Source organism: Rhinopithecus roxellana, chromosome 19, assembly GCF_007565055.1.
Source record: "Rhinopithecus roxellana isolate Shanxi Qingling chromosome 19, ASM756505v1, whole genome shotgun sequence".
NCBI lineage: Eukaryota > Metazoa > Chordata > Mammalia > Primates > Cercopithecidae > Rhinopithecus > Rhinopithecus roxellana.
Window position 1 is genome coordinate 6,067,008 of NC_044567.1, and position 19,985 is coordinate 6,086,992.

General features: G+C 45.7%; 1 protein-coding gene across 1 annotated transcript in view; it reads left to right on the forward strand.

Annotated features, from left to right (window-relative positions):
* Positions 1–5,542: 5,542 nt before the first annotated feature.
* Positions 5,543–19,985, forward strand: part of B4GALNT2 (beta-1,4-N-acetyl-galactosaminyltransferase 2) — a 34,787-nt gene continuing 20,344 nt past the window's right edge. The window contains exons 1-3 of the mRNA XM_010359832.2: positions 5,543–5,573; positions 14,101–14,301; positions 14,876–15,013. Coding sequence (XP_010358134.2) covers positions 5,560–5,573; positions 14,101–14,301; positions 14,876–15,013 — 353 coding nt within the window. The 5' untranslated portion in view covers positions 5,543–5,559. The remainder of the gene's footprint in view (positions 5,574–14,100; positions 14,302–14,875; positions 15,014–19,985) is intronic.

The window sequence follows — 19,985 nt, forward strand, 5'->3', positions numbered from 1 at the left end:
TAAGATTTATGAAGAGACAAAACATAAAGGCCTTTTGAATATACTCATAGCTTGGATATCCATTTTAATTAAGCTGAGCACTCTTTTTTTTTAATCAGGGGTGAGGGTGAAGGTTAGAATTATGTAAATGTTAGGCCAAGTTAAAGGATTGGGTTATGTGCAGGAATTCCCTGTGTTAATGAGAGAGATTTTTCATAGAAAGATCCTAGGTACTGTTTGATTTGCAACAAATCAGACATGGAGAAAGGGCATGAATGCAAGCAATGCCTTCAACCCCAGCCACTGGCCAGAGAGGGAGAATGGCAGAGATGGTTTGATTGGATGGAGCAGTTTTTGAACGGGTAACAGGTGGTGAAGGAGGGGAAGCGGGGTTTGGGGCTGAAGGCTTGGGGGCAGGAGGGGCTGCCGGGTCAGAGGGTTCAGACGGGTGACGAGCAGATGCAGGGGGATGAGAAGGCAGAGGGGGTTCATCTGCAGGGTCAAAAGGGGTTTCAGAGGAAGGGGTTTTGAAGGAAGGAGTTTCAGAGGAAGGAGAGACCTGGGGAAGGTTTTCATTAAGAAGAAGGATTTCATGAAGGGTGTAAGCTTGACACAGGGAGGGTCGGGATCTAAGGTAGAAGAAAGCCTGAATATAGAGAACGTCTTGGCATTTGCCATTCCTGGTTATAAAGTTGTCAAGGTCCCTGAGAATTTGAAAGTCAAAGGTGCCATTTTTGGGCCTTCTGCTTGAAAATTTAATTTGCCATTATTTGATTTTAACTGGGGCCAGGCTGTGTTACAATAAAAATCCAAACACTTTGGCTTTATATTTCCTGTTAGCCAAGTTTGGTGAGTTTGTGAAGGAGACAGCCCAGTGGAGAGGATGTGGGAATGTGGGATTGTTTGGCACCCATGTGGACTGGTAAGAGGAAGCCGAGGGTGTCTGGTTTAGTTCTAGGCATTCCCAGTCAAAAGACAGAGACCTGGAATCCTCTTTATAAAGAGGATGGTCAAATTGAGAAGAAACTGGGCATCCCCAAGATTTCTTCTAGCTTAGTCCCACTGGTCCTCTGAGGACCAGGATGGCAGACCTGACTTTCCCGAGTACCACGAGAAAGAAAGGGGAAGGCAGATCTTACCAGTTAGCTGGATTAGTGTCTGATGTTGGATGTTCCAGGTGGAACTGGCAAAGGGCCTCTTGGACTGGAGCCACAAGAGGTGGGGTGGGGAGGAGAGAAGGACAGAGAGAGAGAGAGAGAGAGAGAGAGAGGGAGAGAGAGAAAGAGGAGGAGGAGGAGGGAGGAAGAGGGGAGAAAGGGGAGAAAGCGAAATACCTGATACCCATTGTGGGCAGTCAGAGGTGGATTCCTGAGACCTGAGGGTTTTCAGGGCTCACTGGAGAGTAGCCCCAGCCCTAGCTGCACAGTCTCCTTCAGGTTAGTTGTCCTCATCACGCAAATCGCTCAAAAAATAAAGTGAGAGACAAGATGGGGTGGGTGGACAGAGACTCTCAGGATCCAGAGGGATGAGCAGCTGCTGTCCACTGCTTTCTAGGTTGCAAGAGAGCCTCTATCCCCAACACCTGTCCTGGCTTTCAGCACCAAATGTAAGAGTTAAAGAGGGAAGAAACACAAAAAGTGGTTCAACAGTCAAAGTCAGGTTTCTTTTGGATAATAAACCTGAGAGGGGCTTCTGGCTGATTTTGGTCAGGAGCATCCTGTCTTACCAAGTAGGAGTATTTATTGGTTTTAGGGTGAGAGAGCTTATCACAAGCTTGGAATGTTTCTGTGTGTGTGGGAAGTTTACTGTGGGGTTGGAATGTCTCTGGTTGGAGGAGAGGTTGTCTCAGGGCTGGCATGTCTCTGGTTGGGGAGGGATTTATCTTATGGTTGGAATGTTTCTGGTTGGAGATGTCATTTGTGGTTTATGGTCATGCTAACTTTAGCCATTAGGCTGATGTCCTTTGGATTCAGGCGTTTTTTTTGGTCAAGGTGAACTTTAAAATGGCAGTGCTTGTCCAAGATGGTGATGCTCCTGCTCTGTCACTCAGGGAAGCAGCAGGGCAGCTGCTTGGCTGTGGTCTAGGTAGTCAGGGACCACAGCTAGCTCTGCTATGGAGAAACCCTGATCAAGCTGAAAAGAGTAAATATATTCTTCTTTAATCCACTCTCCCTCCCTGCAGTCATCCCTAGAGCAGGGAGAGAGGATCAGCAACCATAGAGGGTTCACCTTGGAACCACAGTCACCAATCACAACACGATTGTGAAGGAAGAGTTATGCCTGAACTATCCTCTTCCCTGCTTCCAAACTACAGAACTGATGGAAAAGAGTTTTCCTACTTAAATAGAGCTGGTGTGGGGACAAGAGTCACTTTATTTTAAATGCAAATCTGCCTGGTTAACCCCCAGTCCCAGGAGTGCCTCTAAAATGTCTAGTTGGGCCAGGCACAGTGGCTCATGCCTGTAATCCCAGCACTTTGGGAGGCTGAGGTGGGTGGATCACCTGAGGTCAGGAGTTCAAGACCAGCCTGACCAACATGGTGAAACCCTCGTCTCTACTAAAAATACAAAATTAGCCAGTTGTGATGGTGCGTGCCTGTAGTCCCAGCCACTTGGGAGGCAGCGGCAGGAGAATTGCTTGAACCTGGGAGGCAGAGGTTGCAGTGAGCCAAGATCATGCCACTGCACTCCAGCTTGGGCAACAGAGTGAGACTCCATCTTAAAAAAAAAAAAAAAAAAAAGTCTAGTTGATGTATTACTCTTTATGTATAAACACTTATTCATTGTAAGTTTCCTTCTTATTATTGCAGAAACCATAGGCTGTGATGCCTGTAGTCACCTATATATTCCTTCTAGGGTACATATGCTTTTTGCCCAAGATATAAGCTGTGGTTTGAGGGGTTGTAGTGTAGAGATCTACCTGCCTTGTGGTGCCCAGGACCACACTTCTAAGTTCCCTTAATAAATCACCCAATACCAACAAACTGGATTTGTGTGTTCTCCTCCTTTGGTTTCTCAGCTCCTTCAGCATTTGGGGGTCTCTTTGCGTATACAACCCTTTCACGGAACAGTTGGTGATACAGAGGGTTCAAGGGAGCCAGCACTGGCTTTAGAGACAGAACTCCTGGGTGAAAATCCTAGCCCCATTGCTGGCCACATAAGCTTGAATGAGTCATGAAAGATCTCATAGGCTCAGTCTTCACATCTGAGAAGTGCCTGACAGTGTTATTACAAGAGCTGAATGAAGGAGGGGAATGCATGTGGAAGCTCTTCGTAAGCAAGGAGGTGTTATATAAATGTCTTTCCCCCCTCCCCCCGCCACATGCACGTGGTCAGTACAACACTTTTCTGATTGGTCTTGTCAAAGAGGATCTCTTTTCCAACCTGGAGCTAGAAAATAGTTACCTTCATTTGCTACATTAAAACTCCTTTCTGAGAGCCTCCCTTTCTCTGCTGGCTGCCAAGGAGCTCAGACCTGAACTTGGGACTCACCTGCATCAAAATTGTAGATCACACTGGCATTTCCTTTACTGTTTTCCAAGACTCACTTTCCCAGACTCCGTCAAAAAGAAAAGCACTGGTCATTTTTTTTTTTTTTTTTTTTTTTTTTTTTTTCCAGTTGGAGTCACTTTCTGTTACCCAGACTGGAGTGCGGTGCCGCGACCCCGGCTCACTGCAACCTCTGCCACCTGGGTTCAAGTGATTCTTGTGCCTCAGCCTCCCAAGTAGCTGAGATTACAGGTGTGTGCCATCACCCCAGGCTAATTTTTGTATTTTTAGTAGAGATGGGGTTTCACTCTGTTGACCAGGCTAGTCTCAAACTCCTGGCCTTAAGTGAGTCACTTGCCTCAGTTTCCCAAAGTGCTGGGATTACACATATGAGACACCGCACCCAGCCCTATTTTGCATGCACTTTCATGCCATATTTAAAGATTCTTGCCGGTCATGGTGGCTCACACCTGTAATCCCAGCACTTTGGGAGGCCGAGGCAGGATGATTGCTTGAGCTCAGGAGTTCAAGGCCAGCCTGGGCAACAGAGTAAGACTTCCTGTCTACAAATTATTATTATTTTTTAATTAGCCAGGTGTGGTAGTGGGTGCCTGTAGTGCTAGCTACTCGGGCGACTGAGGTGGGAGAATCACTTGAGCGCTGGAGGTCAAGGCTATGAGCTACGATTACACCATTGCACTCCAGCCTAGGTGACAGTTTAAAAAATAAATTCTTGTATTTGTGACAGCTTGGCCATTAGAATACAATATAATCATGCGTGAGAGGAGCCATGGGAAACCCTGAGCCTGGCTTATGAAAAAGGTCCTGCAAATCTAATTTCATCTGAAGTTCAACGGACTCTTTCTTCCAGGCACACAGGCTATGTGGCCCCACGGGTCCTTGCTCCTTACAGGGATTCACCCACACCCCAGCTTTCCAGTCCCTGGGGTCTTTTGCCAGGACAGTACTTGTGGAGTGTGGGGTGAAGTGGAGGGTGGAGGTGGGACCAAGGCCGAATTTAGCGACCCCCAGCATGAGCTGCGGACAGGTCAAGGCCACGAGGCTGGAGTGCACGGGAACACAGCATAGCGAGGAAGGAAAGGTAGGGACCGCGGTGATAGACTAGCTGTGGACACGGGGATTGTGTTTTTCTGTAAGCGGGAGAGAGAAGCGCGATCACCAGTGGCGGAGGAGAAAGGTCCAGGGTAGAGATGGGGGCGCTGGGATGGGGGCGGTTAGGAGAGAAGGGGGGGGGCCGGATCGCCGCGCTGGCGCTGGGCGAGCTCGGGGTTAACCGTGCAGTGAGAGGACTGGCTCCGGTAGCCCCGGGAGAGGACGCAGGCGCGGGGCGGGAAGCGCAGGGGACGCAGCTCGCTGCTCCTGGTGGGCGAGTGGAGACGCGACCAACCCCGGGTCACGTGAGCCTCCCTGCCCCGTCTCGCCCACCCCTTTCCACACAGAAGTTCAGGGACTCTCAGCTCGGACCACCCACCGGTAGAGTCCAGAGGGTCTGGAGGCGAGCGGTGGCGTCTTATAACTTAGTTCCGAGTTCGAGGGACAGAAAATGCACCACTGGAAGCTTCAGGTCACCCAGACTCGGTTCGAATCCTAGCGTCTGCACTTTCCAGCGGATTACCCCACTTTTCCTCGGCTTGCTCTTCTGAAAGGTGAGCTGATAACTGTCCTCATCTCGTAGGGCCGTGGTGATGAATAAATGACCCCGCGTAGATGAAAAGCGCTTAGCGCGGAGCGCACTGTTTACCTAGCGAGTGTCCCACGCAGGGGCGGTGGTCATCCTTGTCGCCTTCTGGAGTTCTTCTGGGCGCGGGCCACTGGCGGGTCTGTGCGCCGCGGGGTCTGGTGGTCCCCAAACCACGACAACGACGTCTGGACGTGTCGGCGCCAGGCTGGGCGCACAGAAAGACCTAGGGCGTGGGCGGGGAGTGGGTGACCAGGGCGCGGACCGCCCCAAGCGTCCTGCACCTGCCCTGCTCGCCGAGTATTTGCCCGGGTCGGTGCCAGGGCAGGGCAGTCGGAGGCCTGGCTGCTAGGCTCCGCGACATCCGGCCGTCCGAGGGCGGCGGGATTCGGGATGACTTCGGGCAGGTGAGTGTCCCCGGGGCAGAGCAGGGCAAGAGGTGAAACTTCGGAAGCCTGGATCGCTGCGGGTCCTTTCTGGCGCCTGCAGAGCCGGCAGATGCGGGGGCCACAGACTCCGGAGCCCAGGGAGCTGGCGGTTGGAGTCTTAAGTCCAACCGGTTCCCCGCATAGGTGGCTGCAGATGCAAGGTGAGGGCGCCTGCGAAACGAACTCTGCATCCCCAGGAACGGGGAACGCTGGTTTTCCGTGGGAAAATTCCACGTGGAGGTGGCCTCTTGCTGTCGGGAATGTGTCTCGGGGACGCCCGAGTGTGAGAATCGGCTCGGAACTGCGGGGTTCGGGGCTGTTTGCTTGGAACTCAGAGGCGCTGACCCGGCCTGGGGCCCCTTTGCTGCCCACGGGAGGAACCGCCGGGGATTGCGTGGGGCGCGGGGATTGCGTGGGGCTCTGGACAGTCGGGGAGCCCGGCGGCTTGGTCTCCTTCACATTCTGCGCTGAGTCAGGGAAAAGTCGGTTTTCAGATCCAGGCGCCCACCGCAGGGCAGAGTGAGCAGCGGTTGTGTGGCCCCGGGTGCTAAAGAGCCTCTACGGAGTGATGTAATAATTAACGGGGTAAAGTCTAAATTAATTTTTATAAGCTACGAAGAAGGATCAGGCACACATTTTGTGTTCTTTTATCCCCGAAGTTTATTTTGTTTGTATTTTCCAAAACTCTAAAACAATTGTTAAACATTGACAAAGAAGTCATCTTACAAAAATACAAAAACATGTTTGTGACATGACATCTTGTAAGCATGAAAAAGAACACGTTTGGCCGGGTGCAGTGGCTCACACCTGTAATCTCAGCACTTTGGGAGGCCGAGGTGGGCGGATCACTTGGGGTCAGTAGTTCAAGACCAACCTGGCCAACATGGTGAAACCCATCTCTACTAAAAACATAAAAATTAGCCGGGTGTGGTGGCAAGTGGCTGTAATTCCAGCTACTTGGGAGGCAGAAGCAGTAGAATGGCCTGAACCCTGGAGGCAGAGGTTGCAGTGAGCCCAGATTGCTCCATTGCACTCCAACCTGGGCGACAGAGCGAGACTCTGTCTCCAAAAAAAAAAAAAAAAAAAAAGTAGCAGCATAGATTGAACAGAGGATTGGTGGAATGGGGGAAAGGAAGGCAGATTGCATCCATTCATGTCCCTGGCTAAGGCTTTCATTCCTGCGTTCCCCTTCCCCAACTTCCCCCACTCCACATTCCTTGATGGGTGACTGAGAAGGAGGAAGCTGGAAGGCCTGATAATAATGCCCATACATTTATAGCTGGCAAACCCTTGGCAAATATGACTTTTCCTCCACTTGTGGAAACATGCACAAAAGGTCTGCAGTTCCTTTTCTTTTCTTTTTTTTTGAGAGGGAGTCTCCCTGTGTCTCCCAGACTGGAGTGCAGTGGCGCCATCTGGGCTCACTGCAAGCTCCACCTCCCGGGTTCACGCCATTCTCCTGCCTCAGCCTCCCGAGTAGCTGGGACTACAGGCGCCCGCCACCATGCCCGGCTAATTTTTTGTATTTTTAGTAGAGACGGGGTTTCACCGTGTTAGCCAGTATGATGTCGATCTCCTGACCTCGTGATGCACCCGCCTCGGCCTCCCAAAGTGCTGGGATTACAGGCATGAGCCACCACGCCCGGCCTGCAGTTTCTTTTTAACTGACAAATAATAATCGTACATATTCACGAGGTACATAGTGATATTTTGATACATATAGTGATAAACACATAGCATAGTGATGAGATCAGGATAATTAGCATATACATCTTCTTAAACGTTTATCATTTCTTTGTGTTGGGAACATTCAATATCTTCCTCTTAGCTATTTGAAACTATATTATTATTATTATTTTGAGATGGAGTCTCGCTCCATCGCCCAGGCTGGAGTGCAGTGATGCGATCTTGGCTCACTGCAACCTTTGCCTCCCCAGCTCAAGCGATTCTGCCACCTCAGCCTCCCGAGTAGCTGGGATTACAGGCATGCACACGCGCACCACCATGCCCAACTAATTTTTGTAAATTAATTTTATTTTATTTTAATTTTTTGAGACAGAGTCTAGCTCTGTCGCCCAGGCTGGAGTGCAGTGGCGCAATCTCAGCTCACTGCAACCTCCACCTCCCTGGTTCAAGCAATTCCCCTGCCTCAGCCTCCAGAGCAGCCGAAATTACAGGCACACGCCACCATACCCAGCTAATTTTTTTGTATTTTTAGTAGAGACAGCGTCTCATCATGTTGGCCAAGCTAGTCCTGAACTCCTGACTTCAAATGATCCACCTGCCTCGGCCTCCCAAAGTGTTGGGATTACAGAGATGAGCCACAGTGCCCAGCCTGAAACTATATATTATTGTAACTATATTCATCCTACGATGTTACAAAATACTGAAAGGCATTTCTGCTATCTAGCTGAATAACCATGAATAACCATGAATAACTGTGTAACCATGCCCTTGGACTTCCTAGTGTTCAGGACCATGAGCCAAATAAATTTTTCTGTATAAATTACCCTGTGGTATACCTGTGATATTTTGTAATGGCAGCACAAAATGGGTTAAGACAGTTTCTATAACTTGATTAGTTTAAATGTATTTATTTTTCTGGGTACCATTTTAGAAAATTTGAAAGTTAAGATGTTACAGAAATATGTGACAAAGATAGTGCAAACTCAAATTACACACATACACACACACACACGCGTGCGCGCGCACACACACACACGCACACAGAATATTTCTGGACTTCGATTTGTTCCATTCACTTATTTGCTTATTCCTGAATTGATACCACGCTTTTAATAACTGTGGCCTTACAATAACTTTACTCTTTAGTAGTAATATAGCTATCCTTTTTTTTTTTTTTTGAGATGGAATTTCACTCTGTCACCCAGGCTGGAGTGCACTGACGCGATCTTGGCTCACTGCAACCTCCATCTCCCAGGTTCAAGTGATTCTCCTGCCTCAGCCTCCCGAGTAGCTGGGACTACAGGCACGTGCCACCACGCCCTCCTGATTTTTTGTATTTTTAGTAGAGATGGGGTTTTACCATGTTAGCTAGGATGGTCTTGATCTCCTGATCTTGTGATCTGCCTACCTTGGCCTCCCAAAGTGCTGGGATTACAGGCGTGAGCCGCCGCACCCAGCCCATCCTTCTTATTTTTAATATCTTCCTTGCTATTCTCATATGTTACTTCTAGTAAATTTTAGAGTCATTTTGACCAGTAAAAAATCTGTTCTGCTGGCTTCTGTGGTGTGTGCCTATAGTCCCAGCTACTCAGAAAGCTGAGGTAGGAGGAGTACTTGAGCCCAGGAGTTTGGGACCAGCCAGGGCAACACAGTGAGATCCTGGCTCTAAAAAAAGAAAATCCTGGCCGGGTGCGGTGGCTCACACCTGTAATCCCAGCACTTTGGGAGGCCGAGGTGGGTGGATCACGAGGTCAGGAAATCGAGACCATCCTGGCTAACATGGTGAAACTCCGTCTCTATTAAAAAAAAAAACAAAAAATTAGTCGGGGATGGCGGCATGCGCCTGTAGTCCCAGCTACTCGGGAGGCTGAGGCAGAAGAATGGCATGAACCTGGGAGGTGGAGCTTGCAGTGAGCTGAGATCACGCCATTGCACTCCAGCCTAGGCGACAGAGTGAGACTCCATCTCAAGAAAAAAAAAAAAAAAAAAAAAAAAGAAAGAAAATCTTGTTTTGCTTTTATTCATGTGGTTATTATATTGAATTTATAAATTAATATAGGGCAAAGTTACATCTCTACAAAATTGAGCTATTCTAGTCAAGAATAAAAAGAAGGCATCTCAATCTATTCATATATGTATTTCCCTAATACAGTGGTAATTTGCTTAATTCTTTATTTGTTCAGTGACAAAATTAATTCTTGATCATTACAAAAAAAGAAAGAAAAAAGAGAGACTATAGAAACGTGTTCATTGAATAGTGCAGACCAAAATTAAGAGCTTGATGTGTGTCATTTCAGGCATACAATCCAATAAAGTTTTAAGTTTTTAAGGGCTCATATTTTATATTTTATGTATATTCAGTAATTTGATTTTTTAAAAGGTGTCTTTATTTACTTAGATGTTTAAGCTCTCACATTAGAGTTTATTTATTTATTGGTTTGTTTGTTTATTTATTTATTTATTTATTTTTGAGCTAGAGTTTCGCTCTTGTTGCCCAGGCTGGAGTGCAGTGGCGTGATCTCAGTCCACTGCAACCTCCACCTCCTGGGTTCAAGCGATTCTTATGCCTCAGCCTCCCAAGTAGCTGGGATTACAGGTGCCTGCCACCACACCTAACTAATTTTTGTATTTGTAGTAGAGACAGGGTTTCGCCACATTGGCCAGGTTGGTCTCGAACTCCTGACCTCAAGTGCTCTGCCCACTTTGGCCTCCCAAAGTGCTGAGATTACAGGCGTGAGCCACCGTGCCCAGCCTCACATTAGAGTTTCACAAGCTGGTGAACACTTGGCAAATTGTTTCTCCCAGAGAACTACAAGCATACATTCTTACACATTAAACTATTATCAATACACATCACAATTTTATCAATTACATAGTAAAACAAATTATCAAGTATACAAATATTGTCTTTTTTTTTTTTTTTTTTTTCCTTTTTGTGGAGAACGGGGTCTCGCTGTATTACCCAGGCAGGTCTCGAACTCCTGGGCTCAAGCTCTGCCTCCCTGAGAGCTGGGATTACAGGCGTGAGCCACCGCGCCCAGCCTAAGTATACAAATATTAAGTTACACAGCTTAAAAGGCATGCAATATATCAGATGTCTGCTCAATTCATTACCAGAAACCCACTTTTTTCTTTTCTTTTCTTTTTTTTTTTTTTTGCCAAAGAGAGATTGACAAGAAAAGGAAAAATCACACTTAAGCAAAATAGCTGTAAACGACTTCCAATAGGTATTTCAAAAATTACAAGTTGTTCAGAAATCTTATGAATAAAAATTGCTTTAGCTATATAATATGGTTTGCATGTGTCCCTCAAAGTTTATGTGCTGGAAACTTGATCCCCAATTACACAATGTTAAGAAATGGAGCCTTATAAGAGGTGATTAGGCCAGAAGGGCTCTGCGCTCATGAATGGATTAATGCCATTATCATGGGAGTGGGTTCGTTATAGTAGGAGTGGATTCCTTATAAAAGGACAAATTCAGCCCCCTCTTGCTCTGTCTCTCACATGCACTCATTTTTCCACCTTCCACCATGGGATGATGCAGCAAGAAGGTCCCCAGATGTGTTCACTGGATCTTAGACTTCCCAACCTCCAGAACATAAACTTCTGTTCCCTGTAAATTACCCAGTCTCAGGTATTCTGTTATAGCAGCACAAAACAGACCAAGGCAGTGTGATAACAGAGCATTGTTTCCTTTTAAAACGTATTTCCTAAATTAAAAGGTATATTCTACATATTCTGCACAAGACAAAAACCACATTTTACCAAAAATATTTAATTGTTCCCTCCCATTCTTTTTCAGAACTTAACAGGGAGGGCCCACTAAAATTTAAGCATTTGATGAAATATAATGTCTGGAGACATTAAAGACATGTGCTTCCATACAGTGTAGATTTTCAAAATGAAAATCCATAACAGCACAAGATGAGACTTATAGGAAGACGTTAAATGATCACTGTGAGACCTGATTACAATCCAACAAAAATCAGCGGTTGCACAAATCTGATGTATATTGGTACAAATGCAGTAGACATAAACATACAGTGAGCAGGCAAATAATCAGATAGGCCCCACTTTCAATGTTTGAAATGATGGGAGGAATAAACCATGTAAGGTCTAGAGTGCTCCTAGTTCCAGGGATTTTAGTTCTGTATAATACTAAAAATATACAAGTATTGGGCAGGCCATTTTGGCACTTAATCTCTCTAAATTTCCTATCTATTAACAAGATTCTAGCATGGCAATAGATTTAAAGAAGATTTATAACTCAAGACTGCATGATTTCAGGAAGTGTCAGTTGGTACCACCCATAGGCACATCTTGAATGCTGAAAACCAAGAATCTTTTGCTAAGTGCCCAAGAGATCAAGATCGCATGGGCCACCTAAGAGTCTGCCACATAAGTCCCACATGTTTCTTCTTAAGTATCTGCCTGCCTGGGTCATTTTGTGTTGTGTTGTTAATTTGAAGCAGATTTCTGCTTTCATTATGTTTTCTGAGTTGTTGGCTTATAGAAACCTGTATAGGGTAGTGGTTAAAAGTGTGGTCTGCTTTTGAATTCTGCATCCGTCATAACCAAGAGAGCAGGTTACTTTTCCCATTTAGCTTCCGCTATGTCATCTGTTAATTGGGTGGAGTAATCAAACTTCTCTTGGCCAGGCATGGTGGCTCATGCCTGTAATCCCATCAGTTTGGGAGGCTGAGGCAGGCAGATCACCTCAGGTCAGGAGTTTGAGACCAGCCTGGCCAACATGGTGAAACCCTGTCTCCACTAAAAATACAAAAAATATCTGGGCGTAGTGGTGGGCACCTGTAATCCTAGCTATTCAGGAGGCTGAGGCAGGAGAATCACTTGAACCCAGGAGGTGGAGGTTGCAGTGAGCTGAGATTGTGCCACTGCACTCCAGCCTGGGTGACAAAGCGGGACTCTGTCTCAAACAAAACAAAACAAATAACAACAACAAAACAAAAACAAAAAATAAAACTTCTCTTGTTATGCTCTTGTGAGGGTTAAATGAGATAATGCACACAAAGCTCTTGGCAGGTGGTCTAGAACATACTAAGTGGTCATTAGATAATTATTATTATTAATTTTTTACTATATTTTGTCACCAGATACCCTACTAAAATCTTACTAATAGTTTCTCATCTAATATATTTTAGTTTTCTGAATATGTAGTTATTTCATCTGTAAATAATACTTTCTATTTCCCTTTTCATTATTTATCTTTTTATTCCATAAGCTAATCTTACTGCATTGATTAGCACTTCCATGACGATGTTAGATAATAACAGTGGGCTTTTTTTTTTTTTTTTGAGAGAGAATCTCCCTCTGACACCCAGGCTGGAGTGCAGTGGTGCAATTTTGACTCACTATAACCTCCGCCCTCTGGGCTCAAGTGATCTTCCCACCTCAGCCTCCCAAGTAGCTGGGACCACAGGCCTGGGCCACCATGCCCGGCTATTTTTATTTATTTATTTATTTCAGTAGAGACATTCACCATGTTGCTGGTCTCAAACTCCTGAGCTCAAGTGATCTGTCTGTCTTGGCCTCCCAAAGTGCTGGGATTACAAGCGTGAGCCACCATGCCCAGCCTATTATTTTTTTAGAGATGGGGTCTCAGTTGCCCAGGCAGTAATGCAGTAGTGCGATCATAGCTCACTACAGCCTTGAACTCGTGGGCTCAAGGGATTCTCCTGCCTTAGTCTCCTGAGTAGCTAGAACTACAGGCACATGCCACTGTGCTTGGCTATTTTTCAATTTTTTGTACAGACAGGGTCTCGCTTTGTTGCCCAGGCCAGTCCTGAACTCCTGGTTTCAAGTGATCCTCCTGCCTTGGTCTCCCAAAGTGCTCAGATTACAGGCATGAGCCACTAAGCCTGGCCAGGTTACATTTGAATTGCACTGTCAGAATGTATGATCTGAACTATTTCTACTTTATTACAGTTTTCTTTGTGTCCTAATATGTGGCCAATTTTTATAAATGTTCAAGAGCTCTTTAAGAGAATACAAATTACATCATTTTGTTGTTCTGCTGCTTTAAAATATGTTTGAGACTTGATCAAGTTAGACATGTCAGCGTCTCTAACTATCTTTGTATTTCTAATCCGTCTTTCATACCCTACAGTTTTTTCTTTGTATACTTTAATGCTATTATTAGTGGATAAAGTTCATGGCTATCTGTTTTGGTATCATGCATTTGATCACTATAAGTGGTCTTTTTGTCCTATTTAATATTCTTTTTTATTGCCTTGAATTTAGCTATGCTGACATTAACATTACTAACCATTTTTTTTTTTTTAAGAAGGAGTCTCGCTCTGTCGCCAGGCTGGAGTGCAGTGGCGCGATCTTGGCTCACTGCAACCTCTGCCTCTTGGGTTCAAGCCATTCTCCTGTCTCAGCCTCCCAAGTAACTGGCACTACAGGCATGCGCCACCATGCCCAGCTAATTTTTGTGCTTTTAGTAGAGACCAGGTTGCACCATGTTGGCCAGGATGGTCTCGATTTCTTGACCTCATGATCTGCCTGCCTCGGCCTCCCAAAGTGCTGGGATTACAGGTGTGAGCACCGCGCCCAGCCTCTAACCTTTTTTATTTTTTTCCTGGATTTTTTTTTTTTGCCATCCTTTTATTTGTAATTAATTTCTAAGTCCCTTTGTTGCAGCTTGATTCTTTCCTCCTCTGTTTATCAGAAATCGATTTTAGTGATCAATATAAGCTATATGCTTAGCTTACATTTTTCCTGAAGTTATCAGTCTCATATACATTACATAATTAATAAAAAAGATTTTAACATAATCTGTTCTTTTGTGTCCCAACAGCTCGAGATTTCTGTGGCTCCTCAAGATATTAGTCATAATCTTGGGACTTGGCGTTGCTGGTTTTACGTTCGGAAGCATGTTCCTTCCAGCAGCATTCAGCAGCCTCAAGCTGGAGCTCCCAAGTCCTGCCCCGGATGTCCAGAAGCTAAAGCTTCTGCCTGAGGAACATCTCAGGAACCTCTTTTCCTACGATGGAATCTGGTGAGAGACTGAGTGTTCTTTCTTTCACCTTAGTGCACACATCTTCCTTGCTCCTCCTCTGGAGTACTGGCCCCATTGTACACATGGTTCTCTTGCTTTTCTAAACCTGTGCTGAATGCACAAGTTACTGCAAGCCAGGATAGGGCTTGGTCTGTAGGATCCAGTCTATGTCCTCTATAGCACCCAGTAAAATCCCTGAAAACTTTGGAGAGCATGTAGTTTTTGAACAAAACCGCAGAAAAGATGCTGCTTCTCTGTCCCTCTGCCCTCCTTTCATGGTGGGGTGAGATACAACGGACAGTCATGTGGCTCTCAGATTTAAAGAAGTTAGGTGCAGGAGATAATTCAAGAGGAAAAGTCTTCAGCCTTTCTCTGTCCCTACTCTCCTCCCTTTGTCTCTTGGTCTCTGTGAGGGGCCAGTGCAGGGGATTCCAGGGTCTCATCATCTCAGAACAGTTGGGTGTAGGAAAGAAGATTTTCAGAGTAAACTACACATTGAATTAGGACTCCGGTTTCCTCTCACCCACCAGCCTACCCACCCAATCCGTATTTACAATCCTCTTGCTTGTTTCAGGCTGTTCCCGAAAAATCAGTGCAAATGTGAAGCCAACAAAGAGCAGGGAAGTTACAACTTTCAGGATGCCTATGGCCACAGCGACCTCCCAGCGGTGAAAGTGAGGAGACAGGCTGAATTTGAACACTTTCAGAGGAGGTAATGCAGGCCATGAAGGCTCTTGGGTTCTGAGATGGAACAAAAGCTCTCCCTATGTCCTGAGGGTGTGAGTCTTAAGAGAAAAAGCAGGAAGGAATTCTCTGTCTTGCAGGGGTCCCTGGGAGGAACTATTAGGAATGAAACAAAAAGAAGGGATTGAGGAAATCATCCTTAAATGAAGATTTACAAAACTTTGTATGTATAAAACATTTCATAACAACAACAACAACAAAAAGCTGGGGTTGGTGACACATGTCTGTAATTCTAGCACTTTGGGAGGCCAAGATGGGAGGATAGCTTGAGCCCAGGAGTTTGGGCAATATAGTGAGACCCCACCTCTACAAAAAAAAATTTAAAATTAGCCAGGCATGATGGTACATGCCTGTAGTCCCAGCTACTCAGGAGGCTGAAGTGAGAGGATCACTTGAGCCCAGGAAGTTGAAGCTGCAATGAGCTGTGATCACACCACTGCACTCCAGCTTGGGCAACATATTGAAACTCTGTCTCCAACGAAAGCAAAAACAAAAACAAAAAACAAAAGGAATGGAGATAGTTTGAAATATCTGGTGGTACAGCCTCCATGGACCCAGGCCATCATAGCAGGTGATTTTGTAGTCATCACCAAGTTGCCCTATTTTATTCACTTATATGTTGAGAGCATACTATCCCTGTGCTATATGCAAGGAGTGTATAATTTTGTTTTAGATGACAAGGAGTGTCAACACTCAGGTGTATCAACCAGGATTGTTGGTTGAAAAGGGCAGAACTTGGCTGGGCGCGGTGGCTCATGCCTATAATTCCAGCACTTTGGGAGGCCGAGCCAGGCAGATCAACTGAGGTCAGGAGTTCGAGACCAGCCTGGCCAACATGGTGAAACCCCATGTATTAGTCAGGGTTCTCTTAGAGGGCCAGAACCAACAGGAGAGAGAGAGAGAGAGAGAGAGAGAGATTATTAAATGTTAACTTACATGATCACAAGGTCCCACAACAGGCTGTCTGCAAGCTGAGGAGCCAAGAGAGCCAGTCCAAGTTCCAAAACTAAAGAACTTGGAGTCCGGTGTTCAAGGGCAGGAAGCATCCAGCACAGGAGAAAGATATAGGCTGGGAGGCTAGGCTTGTCTCGTCGCTTCACGTTTTTCTGTCTGCTTTATATTTGATGGAAGCTGATTAGATGATGCCCACCCAATTAAGGGTGGGTCTGCCTTCCCCAGCCCACTGACTCAAATATCAGTCTCCTTTGGCAACACCCTCACAGACACACCCTGAATCAATATTGCATCCTTCAATCCAATCGAGTTGACATTTAGTGTTAACCATCACAAGTCCACCCCTTGTCAACTTGAACCCATACATATCTCCTGAGATCATACATAATCTTCAAATAAAGGCAATAATAAGGTCATAATTATGCCTAATGTAATACAACTATCTTTCATACAACCAGAAATGCACCAATTCCCAACCCAAATACTATTACATAAAGTTAACAATACTTAGATGCTGATATGAAGTCAATAAATCTTATGTCACATGACAAAGGAAAAGGAAATAAAAGGAAGGTATTTTCTTAGTACAAGTGTGTATATGCACAAACATGTATTTAACAAAAGAAGGAGGAAATACTCATGACACTTACAGTCCTCATTTCTGCAGCTGGTCACATGGTCATAGCTGCTATTGATGATTATCTTCTTTTACTATCCATTCTGTATTCCCTTTGCCTTCAGCAAGCACCTCAGCAGGTAATGGTTTTTGTTTTTGTTTTTTTTTCCTGGTGGAGTGACCCAAACCTTCATTCCTGAAGGGTCTGGGTCATTTGTAGTCCTGCCTGGATTGGGCTATTGTAGTTTCCCATTGACCTTAATCACAGGGCATGGTAATACTAAGAGACACCCTAATGGATCTCCTGTATTCCCTGTGCACTCTTCCTTACATCCACTGTGGAGCAGTAGGCTGATTTCATCTTGATAGCCTGGGTCAGTCACCCCAGCTAACACAGTAACTTCCTTCTTAGCCTGTTGACTTAAAGGTAGGAGGAGCCCAAAGTGTCCAGGTGGCAATCTTAACTTCCACTTTAATGGAATCACTGTTGTGTATCCTGGTGGCAGCAGTCCTCCCTCTGGAACTAAGACCTCTAAGCCAGCAGAACATAATGTCGCAGGAACTGGAAGCAAAAATTTTGCTAGTGGATCACTACGGGTGATAGTGAGTAGTGCCACTTCCTGGACCCGTGAATCCTGGCCATGGGAGAAGCAGTACCATATATTGGACGCTGATTCAGAGCATACATGGCCTTCTGGAGAACTTTGCCTCAGCCCTGCAAAGTATTGTCACTTAGTTGGCACTATAATTGTGACTTCAAAAGGCCATTCCACCGTTCTGTCAATCCAGCTGCTTCAGGATGATGGGGAACGTGGTAAGACCAGTGAATTCCATGAGCATGAACCCGTTGCCTCACTTCTTCTTTCCTTTTTTTTTTTTTTTTAAGATGGAGCTTTGTTCTTGTTGCCCAGGCTGGAGTGCAATGGCATGATCTCAGCTCACTGCAACCTCCACCTCCCAGACTCAAGCAATTCTCCTACCTCAGCTACCCGAGTAGTTGGGATTACAGGTGCACACCACCACGCCCAGCTAATTTTTGTATTTTTTATAGAGATGGAGTTTCCCCATGTTGCCAAGGCTGGTTTTGAACTCCTAGACTCAAGTGATCCCCCTATCTTGGCCTCCCAAAGTGCTGGGATTACAGGTGTGAGCCACCATGCCTGGCCCAACACTGTCTTTTCTTAATTTCCACTGCTGACCGCTCTGTAGGGATTCCCAAATTCTAGCTAAGCCATGTGTCTAAACATTCCTATCTGATTGAGGGCTCCTTAAGGTAAGACTGTAGTTTTCCAATCAGTCCAAGGGCTCTATGAGAGCTAAACAGTCCTCCATCAGACTGGAAGGTTCATGCTTACAAGGGCTATGTCTCCTCGCTTAGACTAGTACTTCCAAGGCTGGACTCTCTCTCTTTCTTTAGATTAGGGATTCCCTGAAGGTTGGCACTGCTCTTGCAGGATGTCTTCAGCTAATGAAATTACATATGATAAATAACCCAAAATCATTTGCTCCCTGGTCAATGTCACATAAGCTATATAAATCTCTGGAGTATATACAGGAGATGTTTCACAATTTACATGCTTCTTTACATGTTGGGTGACGTAATCTGGCAAAATTGCATTTGGAGACCACATCTTATTCTCCAGAGAATGCATGACTGATGTGGAAGGAATGACGCAGGGGTCCATATAGGATGACTAATTAAGAGGATGTCTGTGCCTCTTGTCTGTATCCTTGAAATTATGAGTAGAGCTTGATACTGGATGAGATCTCTGACTCAGTTGAGGCTGATTGGTCAATCTGATCCTGTGTGTTAGTGCTATATTATACTTCCATTAAAAAGCAGCATGTGTAATGCTTCTCTAAGAAGAACTTCATTTTTCTTCTTATTGAGGTGATAGTTAGCTGAGAACTACAGAATAACACATCCATACAGAGTCGCTAAAGCTATATTTAGCGCTGTCTATTGATGCGGCAGGGGAGGGAGGGGAGGGCGGCTATGGGGGTCGGGGGGGGAGGCGGCGAGGGAGGGGGGAGGGGTTTAGATCGACGGGTATGTAGTTGATTTCTTCTTCTTTTTCTTTCTTAGTCTTTATTTCTCTTCGGGGGGGGGAGGCTTTGCTTCAGGGAGTAGGAGGATCTTTCTTCTCTCTCCTACTTCCTTCTTTCCTCCTTCTTCTCCTCTTTTTTTCTCTCTCTATCTCCTTCCTCCTTCCTTCCGTCCTTCTTCCTTCCTTTCCTTCCTTCCTTCCTTCCTTCCTTCCTTCCTCCTTCCTCCTTCACAAGGTCTGGCTCTGCTGCCCAGGCTGGAGTGCAGCAGTTCAATCTCGGCTCACTGCAACCTCCACCTTCTGGGTTCAAGCAATCCTCCCACTTCAGCCTCCCAAATAGCTGGGACTACAGGTGCATGCTATCATGCCTGACTAATTTTTGTATTTTTTGTAGATATGGGGTTTTGCCATGTTGCCCAGGCTTGTCTTAAACTCCTGAGCTCAAGCAATCCACCCACCTCAGCCTCCCAAAGTGCTGGGAATACAGGCCTGAGCCACAGTGTCTGGCCAGAAAAAATCCATTTTAACCCACTCCCCTGACCACTACCACTGCCATTCTCATCCCTCTCTTAAATGATAGGTTCCCTTGTAAACCCAGCTAAGGAGTCTGCCATTATGAATTTGGTGTGTGTGTATATATATATATGTGTGTGTGTGTGTATGTGTATATATCCATATAAACATATACTGTTGGTTTTTTGTGTGTTTTAGTGTACTTGGTACCATAAAAACAAATCACTCTGAAATTTGGTTTTTTCATTCAATTATATACATATATGTATATATTTCAGATTATAAGTTTATTTAATGCAAAATAATCCTCTGGCTGGGTGTGGTGGCTCATGCCTGTAATTCTAGCACTTTGGGAGGCTGAGGCAGGCGGATTACTTGAGGTCAGAAACCCAGCCTGGCCAACATGGTGAAACCCTGTCTCTACTAAAAATACAAAAATTAGCCGAGCGTGATGGTGGGCGCCTGTAATCCCAGCTACTCAGGAGGCTGAGGCAGGAGAATCGCTTGAACCTGGGAGGTGGAGGTGGCAGTGAGCCAAGATCGTGCCACTGTACTCCAGCCTGGGTGACAGAGTGAGACCCTGTTTCAAAAAAAGCTAAAAACAAAACAAAAATCCTCTCCAATTTTACTGAGGTGGCTGACCACGTCCAAGACCAAATCTGCCTCTTACTGGAATTTGGTTGTTGACGCAGCCTCAACCTCAGCTCTCTTGTTGGCAGCAGGCTGTTGGCTTCCCCACTTGTGGGTCTCGCAGGTGGCTCACCCTCCAGACCTTTAGGCAGAGACCTGCCAGTCTCTGGCCGGCTGTG